General features: G+C 43.0%; 2 protein-coding genes across 10 annotated transcripts in view; one reads left to right on the top strand and one right to left on the bottom strand.

The window, feature by feature from the left end:
* Positions 1-8,494: 8,494 nt before the first annotated feature.
* LOC129676046 (disintegrin and metalloproteinase domain-containing protein 1b-like) lies at positions 8,495-10,886 on the top strand (the record flags this gene model as incomplete). Its single annotated transcript, XM_055606313.1, has 1 exon — positions 8,495-10,886. A coding segment is annotated over exon 1 (2,322 nt), but the record flags the coding sequence as incomplete, so codon positions are not given.
* Positions 10,887-14,624: 3,738 nt separating this feature from the next.
* Tmem116 (transmembrane protein 116) overlaps positions 14,625-19,373 on the bottom strand; it is a 43,058-nt gene continuing 38,309 nt past the window's right edge. For all 9 annotated transcript variants that reach the window (XM_055605836.1, XM_055605840.1, XM_055605841.1 and 6 more), the window contains 4 exons: positions 19,202-19,340; positions 16,333-16,477; positions 15,832-15,905; positions 14,625-15,067 (listed from right to left, as the gene is read on the bottom strand). In XM_055605836.1, the coding sequence (XP_055461811.1) occupies positions 14,861-15,067; positions 15,832-15,905; positions 16,333-16,477; positions 19,202-19,340 (565 nt within the window). In that variant the 3' untranslated portion in view covers positions 14,625-14,860. The remainder of the gene's footprint in view (positions 15,068-15,831; positions 15,906-16,332; positions 16,478-19,201; positions 19,341-19,373) is intronic.

Genomic DNA, 19,373 nt, shown 5'->3' with positions numbered 1-19,373 from the left:
ATAAATAAATAAATAAATAAATAAATAAATAAATAAATAAATAAATAGATAGATAGATAGATAAATAAATAAATAAATAAAAGGTAGAGGCCAGTAAAGTGACTCAGATGGTAAAGGTTACTGTCACACAGCCCTGGAGATCTGAGTTCAATCCCCAGAACCCATGCTTGTAAAGGTGAAAAAATAGAACCCATGCTACAAAGTTGTATTCTGACCTCTATACGTTCCCACACACATTCTATACACACACACACATACACACTAATACTAATAACAATAATGCCGGGAGCCAAAGCTATCTACGGAAGCCAAAGCCAAAGCTATGTAGTGAAGACAAAGCTATCTACTGAAGCCTAAGTCAGTTAGTGAGTCAAAGCTATCTAGTGGAGACAAAAGGTGTTTGCTAGGCCAAAGCCAAATAGTGAGCAAAGGTCATTTAGTGGAGACCTAAAGCTATTTAGTGAAAGTTATCTAGGACCCTAACTCATGGGTGAGAGACTGTGAGGACATCTGTTTGTTAGAGCATCTGTGAAAAACATCCCTAAGTTATCTTGCAGGCACCCTATTTAACACATGAAAGCACTCTTCCTGTCTCCTGCAGCAGCTAATTACCTTCCCCCTTTCCTGCCTTCTCCCTATATAAGTTGGGTAAAAATTTCTAATAAACGGAAGCCTTGATCAGACAAACAGACTTGGCTCCCTTCCTTGCGCTTCTTGTCCTCCCCCCCACCCCAATTCCTTCCACTCTCCTCCCTTAGGAACCCCATTGAAGCCCCCGCTGGTCGGGGCACAATAACAAACTTACAACCACCTAACCCAATATTTACAATCATGTAAAAATTATTTTTTCATTTTTTCATGATGGGGTCTTACTATGTATTCCTGGCTGGTCTAGAACTCCCTGTATAGATCAGGTTGTCCTTGAACTTTAGAGATTCACCTGCCTCTGCCTCCCAAGGGCTGAGATTAAAGGTATATGCCACTATACCCTGCTCAACCACGTAAATCTTTAAAAAAAAATTGTAAATCTTTTAAAAAGATTTATTTATTTATTATGTATACAGTGTTCTGCCTGCATGTATGGCTGCAGGCCAGAAGAGGGCACTAGATCTCATTATAGATTGTTGTGAGCCACCATGTGGTTGCTACGAATTGAACTCAGGACCTTTGGAAAAACAGGCAGTGCTCTTAACCTCTGAGCCACCTTTCCAGCTCCTGTAAATCTTAAGAGAAAAGAAGAAAATTTGTCAGAAACTGACAAGAAAATTTACTAAAGCTGTAGACACATAGACCTATGCAGAAAGAACACTAGCAGTTTATACAACAATGAATACTGTTGACAAAGAACCTTTGAGAGATATTTCACTCGTAATTATTACAAAACCCAAAATATTTAAAGATGAAATTTTAAGATATTTTTTGAAATTTATTTTTAATTTATGTTTGGCTGTTTTGTCTGCATGTAAATCTGTGTACCATATGCATGCAGGACACATGGAGACCAGGAAAGAGAGATGGATCCTTGGAACTGACTGGAGTTACAGAGCTGCCAGAGGGTGCTGGGAATCAGACTGGAGATCTCTACAAGAGCAACCTGTGCTCTTAACCACTCAGTCATTCCTCCAGCCCCTTAAGTATAAATTTCACAAAGGTAATGACAAGTTTCCACGATAAAAATCATAAAAGGCTGGTGAAAGGACTCCAAAATGGAAAATACCCCGTGTTTAGAGATCAGAATTACTACCATGGCTAAGTCAAGTATCTAAGACTGGAGAAATGCTCAGTAGTTAAGAGCACTTGTTCTTCTGAAAGACACAGGATTGATTCCCAGCACTCACATGGCAGATCACAACTGTCTGTAATTCCAGTTCCAAGGGATCTGATGTTCTCTTTTGGTCTCCGTGGTACCAAGTACACATGTGATGTACATCTACATACAGGCAAAATGCTCATACAGATAAAATTTGAAAATCTAAAAAGATGATCTATAAATGTAATGCAATTTATCTTAAAAATTACCATTGATGTTCCTTATGAAATAGAAAATTCTAAAATTCATAGAAACTGGCACACACAGAGACAAAAAAAATCCCACACAAATAAACAAGCTAAAAGCATAGGGTATCCATAACCAATACTGAACCACAGAAATAACAGAAAGCCATCTTACTCAACTGTCATAGTAACTGAAGCAGTAGATTTGGAATGTAGCCCAGCTGGAACTATTGTAAGTTGCTCTGTAGGCAGCTTCAAGACTGTCCCGTCTTGAATGAAATGTCCCTCTGTAGCTTGGGCATTTGAATACTTGGATTCTAGTTGATGTCACTGAAGGCATGCTTTGATGTTTTAAAAGACTCCTGCCCGTTCTGATTAGAACTGAGAAGTGCTCTGTAGAAGTAAGTTCATGCCAGTTCTCTGGACCTAGTCAAAAGCTCAGAGCTGTGGAGGTCACAGAATTTAAGGAAATCTCCTTTTGTTAAATGGACATGTTGTCAAACTTCCTAACAAATTTATGTTTACATTCATAGATTAGTGTTATCCTCAGCCTTGATCAAAGCAGCTGAGGTTTTCAAGGTGCTGAGCATTAAGTGGGATGCTGATGTTACTCCCTCCAAGGATCAGGGCAATTACAGAAGAGGGAGAAGAAAGAGTTGACAAGCCAGAATGGTAGCGAGGAAGGGCATGGCATGGCTGCAGCACTCATCAGCTCACACTAGTTGCAGTTTACCACAGAGAGTCAACATTCAATTAGACAGGGGAGGGGCTTCTGTGGCCCCTCCCAGGGAACTAATGGCTGTGGGAGGAGAGGAAGTCATTGTCTTCAGTGATGTAACCATTGGTGCATTACTCATGCTCCAGTGGATAGCATTACATCCATGGCCATGAAAGGTTCCGGTTAAACCTACTGGGCCTGTGTCACAATGCAAAAACAAAAACAAAACAAGTATGAAAGCAGGATGAAGACTTGATGGTAGGAAGGGTGTGGGTAAGGTAAGGGGTGGGGAAAGGATAAAAGAGGGTGGAAGAGTGAGTATGAATAGAGTGTTATTACATATATGAAATTGTCAAAGAATTAATTAGTTGAACAAAGAAAACCGGGTGTGGTGGTATATCTCTGTAATCCCAGCTTTCAGGTGGCAGAGAAAGAATCAGGAGTTCAAGGTCAGGAGTTCAAATCTAAGATACATAGAAAGTTCTAGGCAAACCTGGGCTACATGAGACCTTGTCTCAAAAAAAAAAAAAAAAGACAAAGACAAATGAAATGGACAAAGACCCACAAAGTTAACAGACACGGTTCAGACACCCATGAGATTCCTTCTTTGGGGTTTTGTTCTGTTTAGCACACTGCAAGGAGCAGCAGGCTGACCACTCATAAAAATACTGGCTGAAAAATACTGCCTTCAGCCATCAGCTTGATACCTGACAAAGGTACCAAGAACATATAATGGAAAAAGACAATTCCATCAATAAACATTGCTGGCAAAATTGAATAAATATATGTGACATAATAAAGCTGGATGATAACCTCTAAACATTCAAAGAAATTCACATCACTAAACAGGACCTGGGCTGTGGCTCAGCTGGTACAGTGCTTGCCTAGCATCCATGAAGCCCAGCACTGCATAAACTGACTGTGGTACTACATGCCTGTGATCCTAGCACTTGGAAGGCAGAGGCACAAAGGCTACAAGTACACCAGGCATGGTCGTGTACACCTGTGATCCCAGCATTCAGGAAGGCCAGCCTGGTCTACAATGCAAGTCCAGAATACTCAAGGCTATGCAGAGAAACCCTATCTCAGAAAAAAAAAAAAGACTACATGTTTATAGTGGGTTCTAGGCCAGTCTGGAATACAGGAGTTCCTCTGAAGAAACAAAGAGAAAGAAAGAAATGGTGAGGAGGGGAGAGGAAGGAGCCAAAATGTTAAACCTAAAACATTGAGCCATAATACAGCATGAAAGAAACACTCCAAAGTGTTGCTGTAGACCACTGGTTCTCATCCTGTGGGTCATGACCCCTGTGGGGTCAAACAACCCTCTCACAGGGGTCCAATGTCAGATATCCTGCATAAAAGATATTTACATTACAATTCATAACGGTAGCAACAAAAATAATTTCGTGGTTGGGGGTCACCACAACATGAGGAACTGTATTTAAGGGTAGAAGTATTATGAGGGTTGAAAACTATTTCAAACGATGGTAAGCAATGTGTTGACAATGATTTCTTTCCTAGGAATTCTTTACAAAGACTCAAGCAAGTAAAAAGAAAATAAGCATCTATTAAACTAAGGAGGCAAGACATAGCCTGTTAAGCCTGAGAAAATATTTATAAACCATTCACCTAATAAAGGCTTAATTTTTGAAAGTGTATAATGAACACACAGCTGGACATCAAAAACCAAACTAATCCAAATTTTAAAATGGGCTAAGGAATTCACTAGACACTTCTCCAAAGAAGACACACACAGTGATGTCTGTTCAGCTGAGGCAGTGCTTACACAGCACATGCAAAACGTAGATTTGATCGTCAGTATGCGGGTTCTGCAGGAGTGAGGAAGGAGCTAGGGGACGTGGATATGTGCCAGAGACTGCAGTGCCTGAAGCCCTGCCACTTGGGGCAGAAGCAGCGGGATTCCTAATTGGAAGACACCCTAGGCTACCTAGTTATTTCCTGGCTAACCTGTACTTTATCCTGAGATGAAGAAAAGACAAATATTCTATCCAAGAAAAACTTCAAATTGCCAAGAAATGTAGGAAACAATGGCCCATCTCAGTGATTATGGAGGCACTAGAAATCTAATTAGAAGGAGACATGCCCTTGAATGACCAAAACCAAATGCTAACCCAGACATGAAGGAAATTCATGTATTGTTGACAGGGATGTGACTTGCACCACCATTACAGAAAACACTATGGTGAATCTTCACAAAACACAAGAGACTATAGGATCTATATGATCTAGCAACTCCACAACTGGTTATATTTCCAAAGAAGATAAATAACTGTGCCAGAGACACAGCTGCTCTCCCATGGCTACTGCAGCAGTGTTTGTGATAGCTCAGCTGTGCAGCCAACCTCATTTGTTACAATGTGGAGGGAGATGGAGGTCACACCAAGTGACAGGGTCAGACAGCAAGATAAGCACCATATGTGTTAATCCTCTGTGAAAACTGAATGGCTGATCTTGCTGAAGAGCACAGTAGATGGTGGTCACCAGGGACCAGGTGAGGAAAGGGAGTGGAAAACAGTTCAGTAAGATTCACAAACACAGAGATTTGCTTCTAGGTTTCATTCTAGTTTTTGGCAGCACAGTGCGTAACCTATCTATTAAAACAGATTAATATTTACCAGGCATACACCTGTCAAGAGCCATTCTGTTAAAGGAGCTCAATAGTCAGATGGGCTTTCTGGAAGAATCCTATATTTTGTAAGGTCTGTACCAAGATGCATCCCACAATCGCTGCCAACCTCTGACAACCCCGCCATTTGTGCTCTGCTGCATCTCTCTAAAATCTGACATGGTGTGAACAGCCACTTTCTGGGTATTTACCCACTCTGACTGAACAAACTTCCTAAGGGATCTTTATGAAGATACACTGCTGTTCAGATGAATTAATTCCTGATTATGGGATTCCTGATTTGGTTCAAACAATTTTAAAAGTTTTAGAAGTTCTAAAACAATTGTAGAAAGTTTATGGCTGCAATAAATACCTTTTGGATTGTGAGATACCTCATTAGGAGACAGGATTGAGTCAGATTTGTGGCCTCAGATAAGCTCCCACTCTAGGAACACCGCCATGAATCCTGGTACACATCATAAATATAGGCAAGTTGGTTTAAACTTCCGATGAACCCAAAATATAATGGGACTACCTAAAAATGTCTAAATTAAATATAAATCTTGATGTCATTAAATAAAAACTGATTCATTGTAATTTCTTATACCTTGACAACCTTATGGCATTATATACTGTCATTTCACTTTGTTTCTTAGAATGAAAGACAGATAAAATTATTGTCCTGAACTCACTATAGACTGAGACATAGCTGGAGAATGTGCAGACAGGTAGTCAGAACTGAAAAGACATATTAACTTTTTGGACCCTGTCAACCTTTAGGCCTTGTCAATCTTTGTCATTCTGAACTCACTATGAACTTGTGTAATGGGTATACGGATAAGAAATGTTTAGTTTTAATGAAAAAAAACAAACAAACAAACATGTAACCTGTTGTATGTTACAATCCATCTGTTTTTGTGATTAACTGCCTTTTTGACTATGATGTAATTTCCTTTTCTGACATAGAAAGTTTTGTCTCAAAAAGATATAAAAGCTATGACCAGACAATAAATGTGGGTTGAAGCCTGCTGGAATTCTCTTCATCCATGAGTTGTAAATATGTATATAGATATGTTTTTGCATGTAAATATGTCTGTCAGTTTTTTGAACATAAGTTATATGAGTATATGTCTATTGTCTGCCTGTATGTAAGGAGCTCCTTTTGTATCATCTGTTGAATGTATGTATAAATATGTACATATATATCTGATTGTTTGCCTACATCATGTATGGGCTGATCATATGGAGCCTGCAGCCTTTCCTTGCTGCAGTTTCTGCAGAGGAGATGCTAGCTGAAATCAACATTATTGCATCATTGTCATGTGGAAGCTTGTGGCCATTGTTGAAATTAAAAGTTTTTAACTTCATCCACCCCTTTTCCTTGAGTGTGTGTGCATGAGTGGTCATTGCCTACTTTCTCACCTCTTACCTTTTTCCTGTTGATTCACAAATAAGTTAGTAGACTCGGGCCTAACCATCAGCCTTTTAAGATAAGCAGGCAGATGTTTACTTTAGCCTGTGGAGCCCTCCCCAGTAGCCTGATCCTTTGAAGGAGCTAATCTCAGATCAAAAGAGCTTCCTTTCACAACCTTTCACAAGCAGCCTCTGCAGGAATAGAGTGGTCAGTTTAAAATTTCCTCATTAGCTGCAGTACAGCCAGTCAAGAATAACTCGAGAAGTGATCCCAGGCACCTTCCCCTATTTCTTTTTCTTTCAATCATCCCTTGTGATCAGTTAGTTGCCTGAGCCATCAGCTTGGCGACCCAAGAGATAAATGAAAGGAGATTCTGTACCCCATCCCAGAATCTACCCTGAACCTTGTGGAAGCTGGCATTGGCACACACCTTTAATCCCAGCACTTGGGAGGCAGAGGCAGGCAGATCTCCATGAGTTCGAGGCCAGTTTGGTTTACAAAGCAAGTCCAGGAGAGTCAAGGCTACACAGAGAAACCCTGTCTCAAAAAACAAACAAACAAACAAACAAACAAAAAAAAAAACAGAGAGATGACAAACAAACAAACAAACCAAAAAAAACAGTGATTAATATTTATAGAGCAGGAAATACTCTTTTATCACACACTGTTTATACATGTGAAATTAGTGTGCTGTATCCCATAAGATCCATAAATACATTGTGTGAAAACTTACTTTGTATGTCTGTATGCACACCTGCAGGAACATCCTGTGACCCCTGTGTGTGTGGTGCACAGAGGCTAGGAGAAAGGCTCATATGTGTAATCCTACCAACTGTCAGAACTAGGAGGAAGATGAAGAGTTTCAGGCTAGCCTGGGCGATACAACAGAACAATGCTGCATAAACACACACACACAAGTGCAAACATAACCCTAGGGGATCACTGTGTCAGGGCGAGGCCTTAGGAGATGGCAGCTGTGGACACATTACAAGGAGGGTACCATGCTATCTTCTACAGCCTCTGAGCAGCTGAGTTTGGATGATTAGAAGGGTGACTATTGTTCTCTTCCCTTCCCCAGGGGCTGCAACCCTAACCACTCTGTGCTGCAACACACAGCTAAGGTCAGCTCACTGGCCTGATTTAACAGCTTGGTCTCCTAGATGAGTGTGTATCCATCTCTCAGAGCACAAGGATAGCCCTGGTTTAGGATGCTCTTGTCTTTAGAGCAATGGCTTCAGAGGTCAGGAAACAGAACAGAATGTGCCCACCTAGGGAATCTCCAAGCATCTGGGGTTAGTTGAGCAACTGACAACAGGAAGAGTAGGAGAGCTATGGGGGAGGGGCGTTCCGCGTGGCCCTGTTGAGGGAGCTATAGAGATGTTATGTCCTCTCTCAAGGTACAGTCCTGAATTATAGAGTCTATCTGTCATAAGACATCTCTACATCTGGTCAAAGGGACTTAGTGATGGAGTACTGGAGCTGACTTTGAAAGAAGCAACCAGGCGCAGAAACTGAAAAGGCACAGAGGTCAGAGACACCAGGAAGAGACCAGCAAGCTAAGCTCAAAGAGGTGGGAAGTAACAACCACTAAAGCACCCAGCAAAGATGGGGGGATGATTCTCGGGTTCTCCATGTCAGGGAGAGCCACTGCCACTGCTGCTCAACACAGAGGTCCCAAAGCACCAACTGATTCAGGAAGGTCATGGCAGACACGGCCAGAGCGAGACACTCAACAGCCTCTTTTTCCTCCAAGTAGACCGTATGTGGCTTTGTACAAGGTTGGGGGAGCACTTCAGACTTGGCTTCCCCAGATGGAGAGAGTAAAGCTAGAGCAAATGCCAGAATATTTGTGTATTAGGCTGGTGGCCATGTTGCTCTTGGCAGCAACTTTTCTCCCGAGCACATTCTGTGACACAGGCTCTGTATATAATTCTTCCTATGAAACAGTCATCCCCAAGAGACTGCCGGGCAAGGGGGCCGAAGATCCCGAAGAGAAGGTGTCCTACATGCTGTTGATGCAGGGCCAGGAGCAGCTGCTTCATCTGAAGGTGAAGGGACACTACTCCATGAAGAACTTCCCAGTCTACAGTTACCCCAGTGGCATCCTGGGGCAAGAAATGCCTCTCGTGTCACAGGACTGCCACTATGAGGGCTACATGGAAGGAGTTCCAGGCTCCTTTGTGTCTGTCAACATCTGCTCAGGCCTCAGGGGCGTCCTGATTAAGGAGGGGACGTCCTATGTCATTGAGCCCATGCTCTCTTCCAAAAAGTATGAACACATCCTCTATGCCGTGGCACATCAGCCTCAGGTCTCCTGCAGCGTCACTCCCAGAGACAGCCCAGGGGACATGAGCCAGCAACAGAGGAGCAGGGAGCCTGATAACCTACAGGCGCTGTCGGACTTGTGGTCACACACCAAGTACGTGGAGCTGTTTGTCGTGGTCAACCACCAGCGGTTCCAGATGTGGGGCAGTAACGTCAAGGAGACGGTGCGGGCAGTAGTGGACATCATTGCTCTGGCCAACAGCTTCACCAGGGGCATAAACACAGAGGTGGTGCTGGTGGGTGTGGAGATCTGGACGGAGGGGGACCTGATAGAGGTGCCTGGGGACCTGCAGGCTACGCTCGGGAATTTCAACCGCTGGAGACAGGAGAAGCTTAGGGACCGGGTCAGGCACGATGTTGCACACTTGATCGTTGGGCATCACCCAGGAGAGAACGAGGGCCTGGCCTTTCTCAATGGTGCCTGTTCAGGTGGGTTTGCGGCAGCTGTGGAGGCCTTCCATCATGAAGATGTGCTCCTGTTTGCGGCCCTCATGGCCCACGAGCTCGGGCACAACCTGGGTATCCAGCACGACCACCCGGCCTGCACCTGTGACCCTAAGCACTTCTGCCTCATGCACGAGAAGATCAGTAAGGACAGTGGCTTCAGCAACTGCAGCTCTGACCACTTCTACCGTTTCCTCCACGACCACAGAGGGTCCTGCCTGCTTGATGAGCCCTGGCACCAAAGCCGCAAGCGCAGAGACGCCGGTTGTGGAAATGGTGTGGTGGAGAAACCGGAAGAGTGTGACTGTGGTCCTGACTGTGACTCTAACCAGTGCTGTGGTGCAAACTGTAAACTGAAGACGGGCGCAGAGTGTAATAATGGGCTTTGCTGTTCCCTATGTAAGTTTAGAAGGTTAGGACAGATTTGCCGTTCTGCTGATGGACCATGCGACCTGGAAGAATACTGTGATGGGAGCTCTGCAGAGTGTCCCAAAGACAGGCTGGCTCAGGATGGCTCTGTGTGTCATGAATCTTTCATTTGCTTTGGTGGTCGGTGCATGGACCCTAGCTCTCAGTGCTCACGCGTCTTTGGGTTTGGCGCAAAGTCTGCGTCAGATGAATGCTACCACTCTTTCAACAGCAGAGGGGACCGATTCGGGAACTGTGGCTTCTCCTCTCTAGGAACGTATGCCAAGTGTTCAGATGAAAATATACTGTGTGGGAAACTTGTATGTACAGAAGTAGACTTCTTGCCGCCAATCAAACACAAGCACACACTGATTCAGATCCCTCAGATAGTGGATTGGTGCTGGAGTATGGACGCTTTTGACAATACAGATATCCCTGATGAGGGACAGGTGAAGAACAACATGTACTGTGGCCCACAAAAAAGTTGTAAGAATTTCGCTTGTGTAGGCTCCCCTGTATTCAAATCTTCCTGTGATGCAGCGCGATCATGTAATGGACATGGCGTTTGTAACGATTTAGGAAACTGTCATTGTTTATCAGGCTTTGCACCCCCTGACTGCATAAAGTATGGAAACGGAGGCAGTGTGGACAGTGGTCCTTCTACTGGACCGCCAAGTGGAAATCCTGAAGATGTGAATGAAATCTCTGAGGAGGAAAATAAAAATGAATGGATACTTAACTTAAAGCTGATAGTCCTTACTGTCATGCTGGTACTCTTCATACTCCTTATAATCATCTGCATAGTAACCACCTACAGTACTTCAGAACCTACTTCCGAAGCAGAACCTTCGGAAGAGGCAAAGGAGGAGGCCAAGAAAGAGGAAGAAGAGGGAGAAGGAGAAGAAGAAATAGAAGAAGAAGAGGAAGAGGAGGAGGAGGAGGAAGAAGAGAAGGAGGAGGAAGAAGAGAAGGAGGAGGAGGAAAAAGAGAAAGAGGCAGAAGAGGCAGAAGAGGAAGAAGAGGGAGAGTAATAAGTAGGGAAACACAAAGCCAATAGCTGAGCTTTTTGCACCCCTGAGAATGAGAAGCTCAGTGAGGCAAAGGCTGTGGGAACTGCCCCTGTCCCCCAGGGCCTAAAATTACACTTGCAAGGAAGGAGGAGCCCTCCGTCATTATCATTTAGTCGATGAGTGTTGACATATTCAGTATTCTAGTACTTTAGTTTTCACATTTCATTTGAACTTGTCACATATTGTCTTTGGACATTTATGTTCTTGTATCTTTGGGCTGATTTTTTTGGTCACCAGAAAATTGTTTTTTAGGACATGATTTCTTCTACATAGATTGTTTGGTATACAATACTATATTCTTGAATTTCTTACTACCCCCAGGATTTTCATTTCAAGTAACAATTCCCTATTATGTAAGGGCAATCTCCACGAGCTTCACTGTTCTAACTTGCCCAAAAATATTCAAGGGATGAGTCTTAAAAATAAAACTACCAATGTTAGACATGTCTTCAGTTCCCATGTATGTATTTGTTAAGTCCATTTTATTCTATAGCTGTGTGGGCAAGGCTGTAGTGGTACACTCAGGGAGGTAGAGGTAGGTGGATCTCTGGGTTTGAGGCCATCCTGGTCTACAAAGCGAGTCTTGGATAGCCAAGGCTATATAGAAATACCCTCAAAAACCAACCAACCAAACCAAACCAAACCAAACCAAACCAAACCAAACAAAACAAACGGCATTATAGGCTTTAGCCATAGCTCAAGGGGCAAAGAGTGCTTGCAATCACAAAGACTCACCTAACAAGACAGTTATCTTACACATGCCCATAACAGAAACAGGAGGATCGCTGGGCTGTGATGGCTGCTAGCCCAGAGAATGCAAACTCGGGGTTCAGGGAAAGACCCTTCAAAGGACTAGGCAGAGAATGTCTGCAGAAGATGCTAAACACCTCTTTCACCATGCACGCAAGTGCACACTTACCTCCCCCAGTCCGTGTATACGTGAGCAATATACAACAAACAAACAAACACATTAAAGAAGAAAAGGAGAAGCACTCAGGACCAAGCCACTCTCAGGTGGTGTTTGCATACTGCCAGCTTTCAGAAGGCCAGGGCAAGAAGACTGTGAGTTTAAGGCCAGCCTGGGCTACCTAGCAAGACTCAGTCTAAAAACAAAATAAAGTGGAGCAGAACAAAGCTGTTTTTCGCTATGACTGTTTCTAGAAAGTACAACGTTTCTCATGAATCATCTTGCTCATGTGCTTGTGGCATATTATGAGGAAGATGTCCTGTAGTCTGTATGTTGGTATTCCTGTTGGACCTAGTCACATATTCCCCAGGAGTGTCTGGTGATATCCTGCAATCCTCTCTCTGCCTTCCCTGGGCTACCTCTGGCCAATCAAGATCCTAGCACTTTTCTCAGTTTCCTAAAGCCAACTCTAGATTCTGTATTTGTCTCCAGACTTGGGAAAAACAAAGGGAAATGAGAGTATGGAATACATGCTGCAGATACTGTTGCTCTGCAGATATCGATGCTCTGAAGCCCAGGGCTCATGCTTCTCCCTAGGGGACCAGGGTCAGATATGTCTCTCCTTGGGCCTGACTTTACATCTTTCCTTATCCTATTGAGTAAAATTGCACTCTGTCTGGAGCTCAACTGAAGAAAAGTAAAATAAGATAACTCCAAATTGATACAGTTTTGTACTTGATCACAAAGTGTTACTTTTGTTTGTTTTTGATATAGTGTCTCACATATGTGTCCCAGGGACTGGTTTTCAACTTTGTAGCCCAGGCTAGCTTCAACCTCACTGTACTATTTCTGCCTTAGCCTCTGGAGTCCTGATGATTACAGGTGGAGTTATCACATGCAGCCCAAAGTGTTACATTTATTTGAAAAATAAAATGGTTTCCTATTTCCCCAAATTTCTTCTGAAACAGAATTTTGCCATTATGGGAGTGGGCAACAACTCAGTTAAATGTTTTCTCAAAGGAGGGAAAAACAGCTTGTCTTCCGTCAAGAGATAAAATGGTTTAAACAAAAGTGTAAAATAAGTTTTCACCCTGCTTTGATCCAGCTTTCAAAATTTCTGGTGTCTTATTAATCGCATCTTCCTGCTCCATGAGCACACGCTCTGCACCATCTAGTGTGGCATTACAGAAAATGTCACCATTTTCTACAGCAGAGTATTGGAGGCAGAAACAATTCACACTCTGGTCTTGACCTGCCCTATGTGGTAGATTCTGGGTCTTGGAAGCTTGTGTACACACTGAACTGTAATTATAGACATGTCAAAGGCTTACTCATTGGTTTAATCAGAGATACAGGCAAAACTTGTCTTTACATATAGGAGAATCTTCTTCTGTGATTTCACTTCATACAAAGGCAAATCTCACACTTCGCTTTCCTAGAATGAAGACTGGATTACAGCTGGACTGTTTATAATGTGAATGAGGTAATATTCACACTTCAGTTTGCTAGGATGGTTACCACTATAAAGAAAGAATTTTCATGTCATAAAAGGTAGGATGAGGGTCCAGGCAAAAGAATGGGGTTTAAGAATGTTGGAAGGCAACCCCACCTGGAGGAACACGGCCTATGAATCATTCAGGTATCAGTGATGTCCATACCTAATTAATCCTGTGCTCAGTATACTTACTTTTATAACACTGGGTCTCACCCTCTGTGCTTCTCAAATTCTGGAGGTCCCTCCCTTTAACAAAATGTCTTCATTTCTCTTGCCCACCATGTTCTATCTTTCTTCCTGTATTGGCTATAGAACTCTGACCCTTTTGTCTGGAACCTATTTTTACACTTTCCAAACTCTTCCCACCTTCATATAAATATATGTGAGTTTTTGAGGACCATCTTTTATAAATTATTTTTTCTAAAGTCTTACATCTCAATGATTCTTCTTTCTTAAATGATTCTTTATGACTAGCGTTCCATGGCACATTAGTATTGCTATAGTTATTTAAATGATGTTCTTACACATAGATATGACTCTTCTTTGGCTTTAGCTATTAAATACTGGATGCCTAAAACACCCACAATTCAAAGCACAGGGCTTTCCTTTGGGTTCTGCTCCATGCTGTCTGCCATTACCTTCCCCACCACTCCCTCCAGCAACAGAACTCTTAGGAAGTTGTCTAGATGCTAGACTGACAGTGGACATTGTGGGGATAGCAGAGCGTTGCCTTGGGCCTGGTAGGGCTCAGGGAACAATGCTGTTGGTAACACTAAGGACCCTGGGGCTGGCTGAGCTATGGTGACTACTGCTCCTGTCCTTTTGGGAACCTTGGCTGTAACTATGGGATCTCTGCAGTTTCCATAGCAACTGTGTCCAACCCCTCTCACACTATACAGGACACATGATTCTTCCACCATAGCTGTAATGGCCACTGAGGAAGCTTTGCTCAACCATAAATACTTCAGATGGATATAGCCACCAAATTTACTTCTATCTTAAAATAAAGTTTTACAAAAAAAGTATACATAAAAACTGTTCTATTAAATAACTTAGAAAGCACTAACACACTAAGAAAGAGGTGTGTGACAGAGCATTGGCTATGTGTGAGCTCAGGCCTCCATGCGACCACTGCAGCTGCACACCTGCAAGTTGTTGCACGGCTTCCTGCTCCCCTTGCCTTCACAGAGCAGGCGGCTTGCAAATGAGACACACACATAGGAACCTGAAATTGATTTATTTTTCTTTAAGAGACAGAAATAAATCTAGTACTCATCAAAGTAATGGGTCTCTTAGGTGGAAAGAGGTCGTCTCTCACCTGGAAAGCTCCTTCCTAATTCACTAGAATCGCTACTGACCACAGTCTACATTCCCTTTCAGCTCTTCAGTCAGGGTTATGGCCAGAACAGAGTCCATTCGTGTGAAACATTTACTTCTTGGATGTCCCAGTCCCATAGTTCAAAGGATGGTGGAAGAGCAGGAAGCAAAAGTGAGAGAAGACGTCGATGGATTTAGGCTCCTGCTATAGACTCTCTTCTGTGAACACAGCAATGGGGTTTGCGTGTCTGCATCACGGCGAGGCTCACGCTTTAGCTGCTGGAATTTGCACTGTGTCCAGCCATATATGCCACAGTTAAGCAGCCCCTGGGATGCTGCTGTGAGAGCCTGGAGGAGATGAGGAATGATGGAGCCCAACCTTCAGGCTTGTTGAGGTCCAGGAATAGGTTCCTTAGCCCTTATTTATAAAGCATGCCTGCACATTGTGTGTGTGTGCTGTGTGTATGTGTGTGTGTATGTGTGTGTGTGTGTGTGGTATAAAAGTACCCATCATATGTGCAGTGTCGTCATATGAGCTATTGAATTATATGCAAGCTCATTTAGACTCTTCACATTATACCTTGGCGTGGTCAGCTCAAGGCTAGTTACATTGCTTAGCATATGTGTGATGACAATAAAATGGGCTTAATTACTGACCCATTTCTCAGAAAAAAAGTGTTCCAAATCAGGATAGTTAGTCCACAAGTTTTCTTCTGATAATGGAGGAAAGAGGAAAAGCATCCTTTTACTGCCCGGCACTCACTATGTAACTAGTAAGTTTGTGCCATCTGATTCACTCCAGATGGAGCATCAGCATTACCTGTGCCTCACAAGAATACAACCTGTGAGATCTTATTGTACTGCTGTATCTTCAACATACCAAAACAAATTGTCCAGAGATACATATGGTCCAAACTATAACCAAAAACACTTACTTATACTAGCTTGCCTTTGAGGAAATTTTTATATTCCTCACAAGTAAGTATAAAAATCAGATGTTCTCTTTTACAATGCACAAATAAATACACTGAAGGAAAAACTGTGTCTTCTAAATAGATAAGAGATGGGGTACAAAGTGTAAGACAAAAGATTCTGGCTTTGGAAGGCCTTACCTGGAGCACAGAGAAGGCCATGTGCAGGGAGGTATCCTGTGGCTTGGTCAGCTTTATAATCAGAAGTGTGACAGCTGCAAATACACAATGTGTGAATTGCTGTTAGCTCCCAGTGCACATGCCCAAGCATTTCATCAATAGAAGCTGCAGGTATGCTGAAGAGCAGCCTGAAGGCTAACCAATTATGTAAACCTCTGAGCCTTTGGCCTTTGATTTGTAGTCGTTACTGATTAAAATTTACAGATTAATGCCTGGCATAGCAATGTGTGTCTTTAAACCCCGCACTTGAGGCAGAGGCAAATGCAAGTGGATCTCTCTGAGTTTGAGGCCAGCCTGGTCTACATAACAAGACCTTGTCTCAAAAAACAAAACAATAAGTAAATAGCTAAGATTTGCCAGCTGGACAGGAATCTGCACTCATGATTTTGGTGAGATCATTTTGTTTGACGAGCCCCACAGTCCCCTTCCTCACGTCCCAGCTCTTTTTACGAAGACACTAACCTGGGCCCCAGCAGCACACAGAGGCCACTGGGAAGAAGCACACTCGCTGGCCCACAGTGTGAATCAGTGCCCACTGCTCACTCACCAGAAAGCCCGTCCATTTCACAGACTTCTTATACAGTCGGTGAGCACGGACGAGTAAGACCTAAACATGAATGTAATCATGAGTAGTTGGCCTATGGCTTGGTAAGATCTTCCAGCATTTTACAAGGTTCAATCTACAAGGAGCCATGTCAGGAAAAAACATTCTCCTACCTTTACCATGTAAAGGTACCAAGTAAGCTTTGGAGAACTGCCCAGACCCAGAGTGAACTTTCACTTAGAGAATGGATATGAACCCAACTTTTGGTTATCAACGTTTAATTAACAACCCCAGCTTTCCCCAGCCCCCAAACAAATCACAATATATACTGGAAGGTGTGTTGTTTTCTTGTGGAGGTGGGATTTGTACATGATAGGCAAGCAATCTACTAAAGAGCTACATTCCCACCCAGAAAGCTAAGAGTATATTCCAGCTAGCCCATCTCTTAAAGTGTTTTATTAGAGATGCTCCTAGAGCCTGTTTCACCCTTAGCCCCTGAAGGCCATCAGAACAGAGGCTGAGTTTAAATTCTCAACTCTGAGCAAAAAGGAGGTTTTCTATCTCCCCATTTTTCAGTGATCTGCTAAGGGTGAGGTAGCTGAAGAACCAAGAAACAGTTCAAAAGCCCATCATTCTTATTTTGTGGGACATAAACAGGCAACAATCTTGATAAAAAAAACAAAACAAAACAAAAAAAACTTACCAAATCTGAACCATTGTGCTGACAACTCAGAGCCACCGTTTAACACCCCAGAGGCATTTTTTTTTTTTTTTTTTGGTTGGTTGATTTGTTTTGAGACAGGGTTTCTCTATGTGGCCTTGGTTGTTCTGGATTCACTTTGCAGACAGTCTGGCCTTGAACTCCCTGAGTGCTGGGATTACAGGCATGTATCATTATGCCTGGCTGACATTCAAAATTTCAAGTCTAGCTTTTGGGTTTTGTTTGTTTTGTCTTCAGAGGTAGGGTCTCAGGTAGCCTAGGCTGGCCTCAGCTTAGCTCTGTGACTGGGCATAGCCCAGTTCTTCTGCAATTACTGCCCAAGTGCTGGTGTTACAGGTATTTCCCACAAGGTCTGGTTGGTTAGCTATTGTGCTGAGACAGGTTCACTGTGGAGCCCTAGATACCTTCCCAAGTTTAGGATTACATCATGACCAGCTCCAGGGTATTTTTAACCCAGAAGACAGTTGATTGTTTTAGACATAAACCTAGAATTCTCAGAGTGCCAAGTCTTAGCACTAGTCTTAGCAGACTCATTTCTCTTCTCAGTTGATTCCAAATATAAGATAATCTACTTTATCATAAATTGCAAAGCTGATGATTGGGTCAAGTTCCTTACATTTGCACTGTTCCCATAATAAGAGCTGGTTCAAACTCACTCTCAAAAGAGACTCTGAGGATGGCTTTGCCCTGTAGATTGACAGTTTGCTGAGACAAGGACATGAGACTAAGCAGTAACCTGGTGTGGCAAGTGTGAGTGCACATGCCTTACTTCATGCTGGATGGTCTGCGACTTGAGTTCTGGCTCACTGCGGGGCTGTTTCTTTCTTTAAGGCATAGTCTCACTGTGCAGTGCTGACTGTCCTAGAACTCAATAGGAAGACCAGAGTAGCCCAGAAATCAGAGAGAACCGCCGGCCTCTGCCTTCCAAGTGCTGCCTTCCAAGGGATTAGAGGCATAGGCTTGGATAAGCCCCTTGTTTTAGGTCTGCAGCGTTACAGTGACCCTGGGTGAGTAAATGACACCTGCAGAGCCACCATACTCCAGTTACACTAACATAAATACAAATATGGATGAAAAGGAGTTAAGAAGGTGCTTTCAAGCTGGGTGTGCTGGTGCATGCCTTTTATCCCAGTACTTGGACCCAGAATCAGAGGGATCTCAAGGTGGGAGGAACTTGGAGTTCCAGGTCAGCTTGGTCTACAAAGTGAGTTTCAGGACATCCAGGGCTACACACACACACACACACACACACACACACACACACACACACACTCACAGATACTTTAATTATCTGTGAAATTAAAATTAAAGCGTGGGTCATATGTACCAGAATGTCACTTTTCACCTGTATAAAGGATATATCTGAGCCAGGCAGGGTGGCACACTCCTGAAATCCCAGCACTCAGGGAGGCAGAGACAGGCAGATCTATGTGAGTGAGTCTAGGACAACAAGGGCTACGCAGAGAAAACCCTGTCTTGAAAAACCAAACCAAACAAACAAAAAAAAAGTAAAGAAAAACCAAAACCAAACCAAACCAAAAACTAACAAACACAAAAACCAAACCACGACCCAACAACAGCAAAGGCTATATTGGAGTTGTGTGACCTTTCTGCTCTGGCTCTTCACTGGAATCAAGGAAACACTTTAAACACTTTAATTCTAGCGTGAATATGACTGTCATCTAATACACGCACTTCTTTTTGTCCGCTCATCATTTGATTTTAGAAAGTCCAAAAACAGAGCCAGTAGTTACATTTTCTACAATTCCTAAGCACTTTCTTTAATTTTTTTTTTTTTTTTCTGAGAAAGGACCTCATATATAACTCAGACTGGCTATATATAGCTGACGATGACCTTGAACTTCTGATGCCCTGTCTCAATTCCTCATGCTTTCATGTACTCTAGGGAAGTGTTGTACCAACTGAGCTACATTCTCACAACCACGGCCACTTCTTTAGTCCTGGGTCCACAGGAAATGTCTCTTGCATTGTTCCAGCCTTGGAACACTTGCTTACCTCTGCCAATCCTTTTTTTTCCACAGTTACCAGACAGGAAGTTACCTTACCATAATGGTGAAGAAGCTGAAGAAAAAGCTGGCCAGGAAAACTGTAACTCCATAAAAATAGAGTGTGCTGCAGACAGATGTGTTGGTGGAAGGCAGGGCTTCAATTGTGGCTGATGGTGGTGAGTGCATTAGGATACACCTGGGAAGAGAACCAATGTGCAGGATGACACTA

This window comes from Psammomys obesus, unplaced genomic scaffold (genome assembly GCF_907164565.1).
Source record: "Psammomys obesus unplaced genomic scaffold, mPsaObe1.curated_primary_1811, whole genome shotgun sequence".
In the NCBI taxonomy this organism is placed as follows: domain Eukaryota; kingdom Metazoa; phylum Chordata; class Mammalia; order Rodentia; family Muridae; genus Psammomys; species Psammomys obesus.
This window is presented reverse-complemented; position numbering and strand designations above follow the sequence as displayed.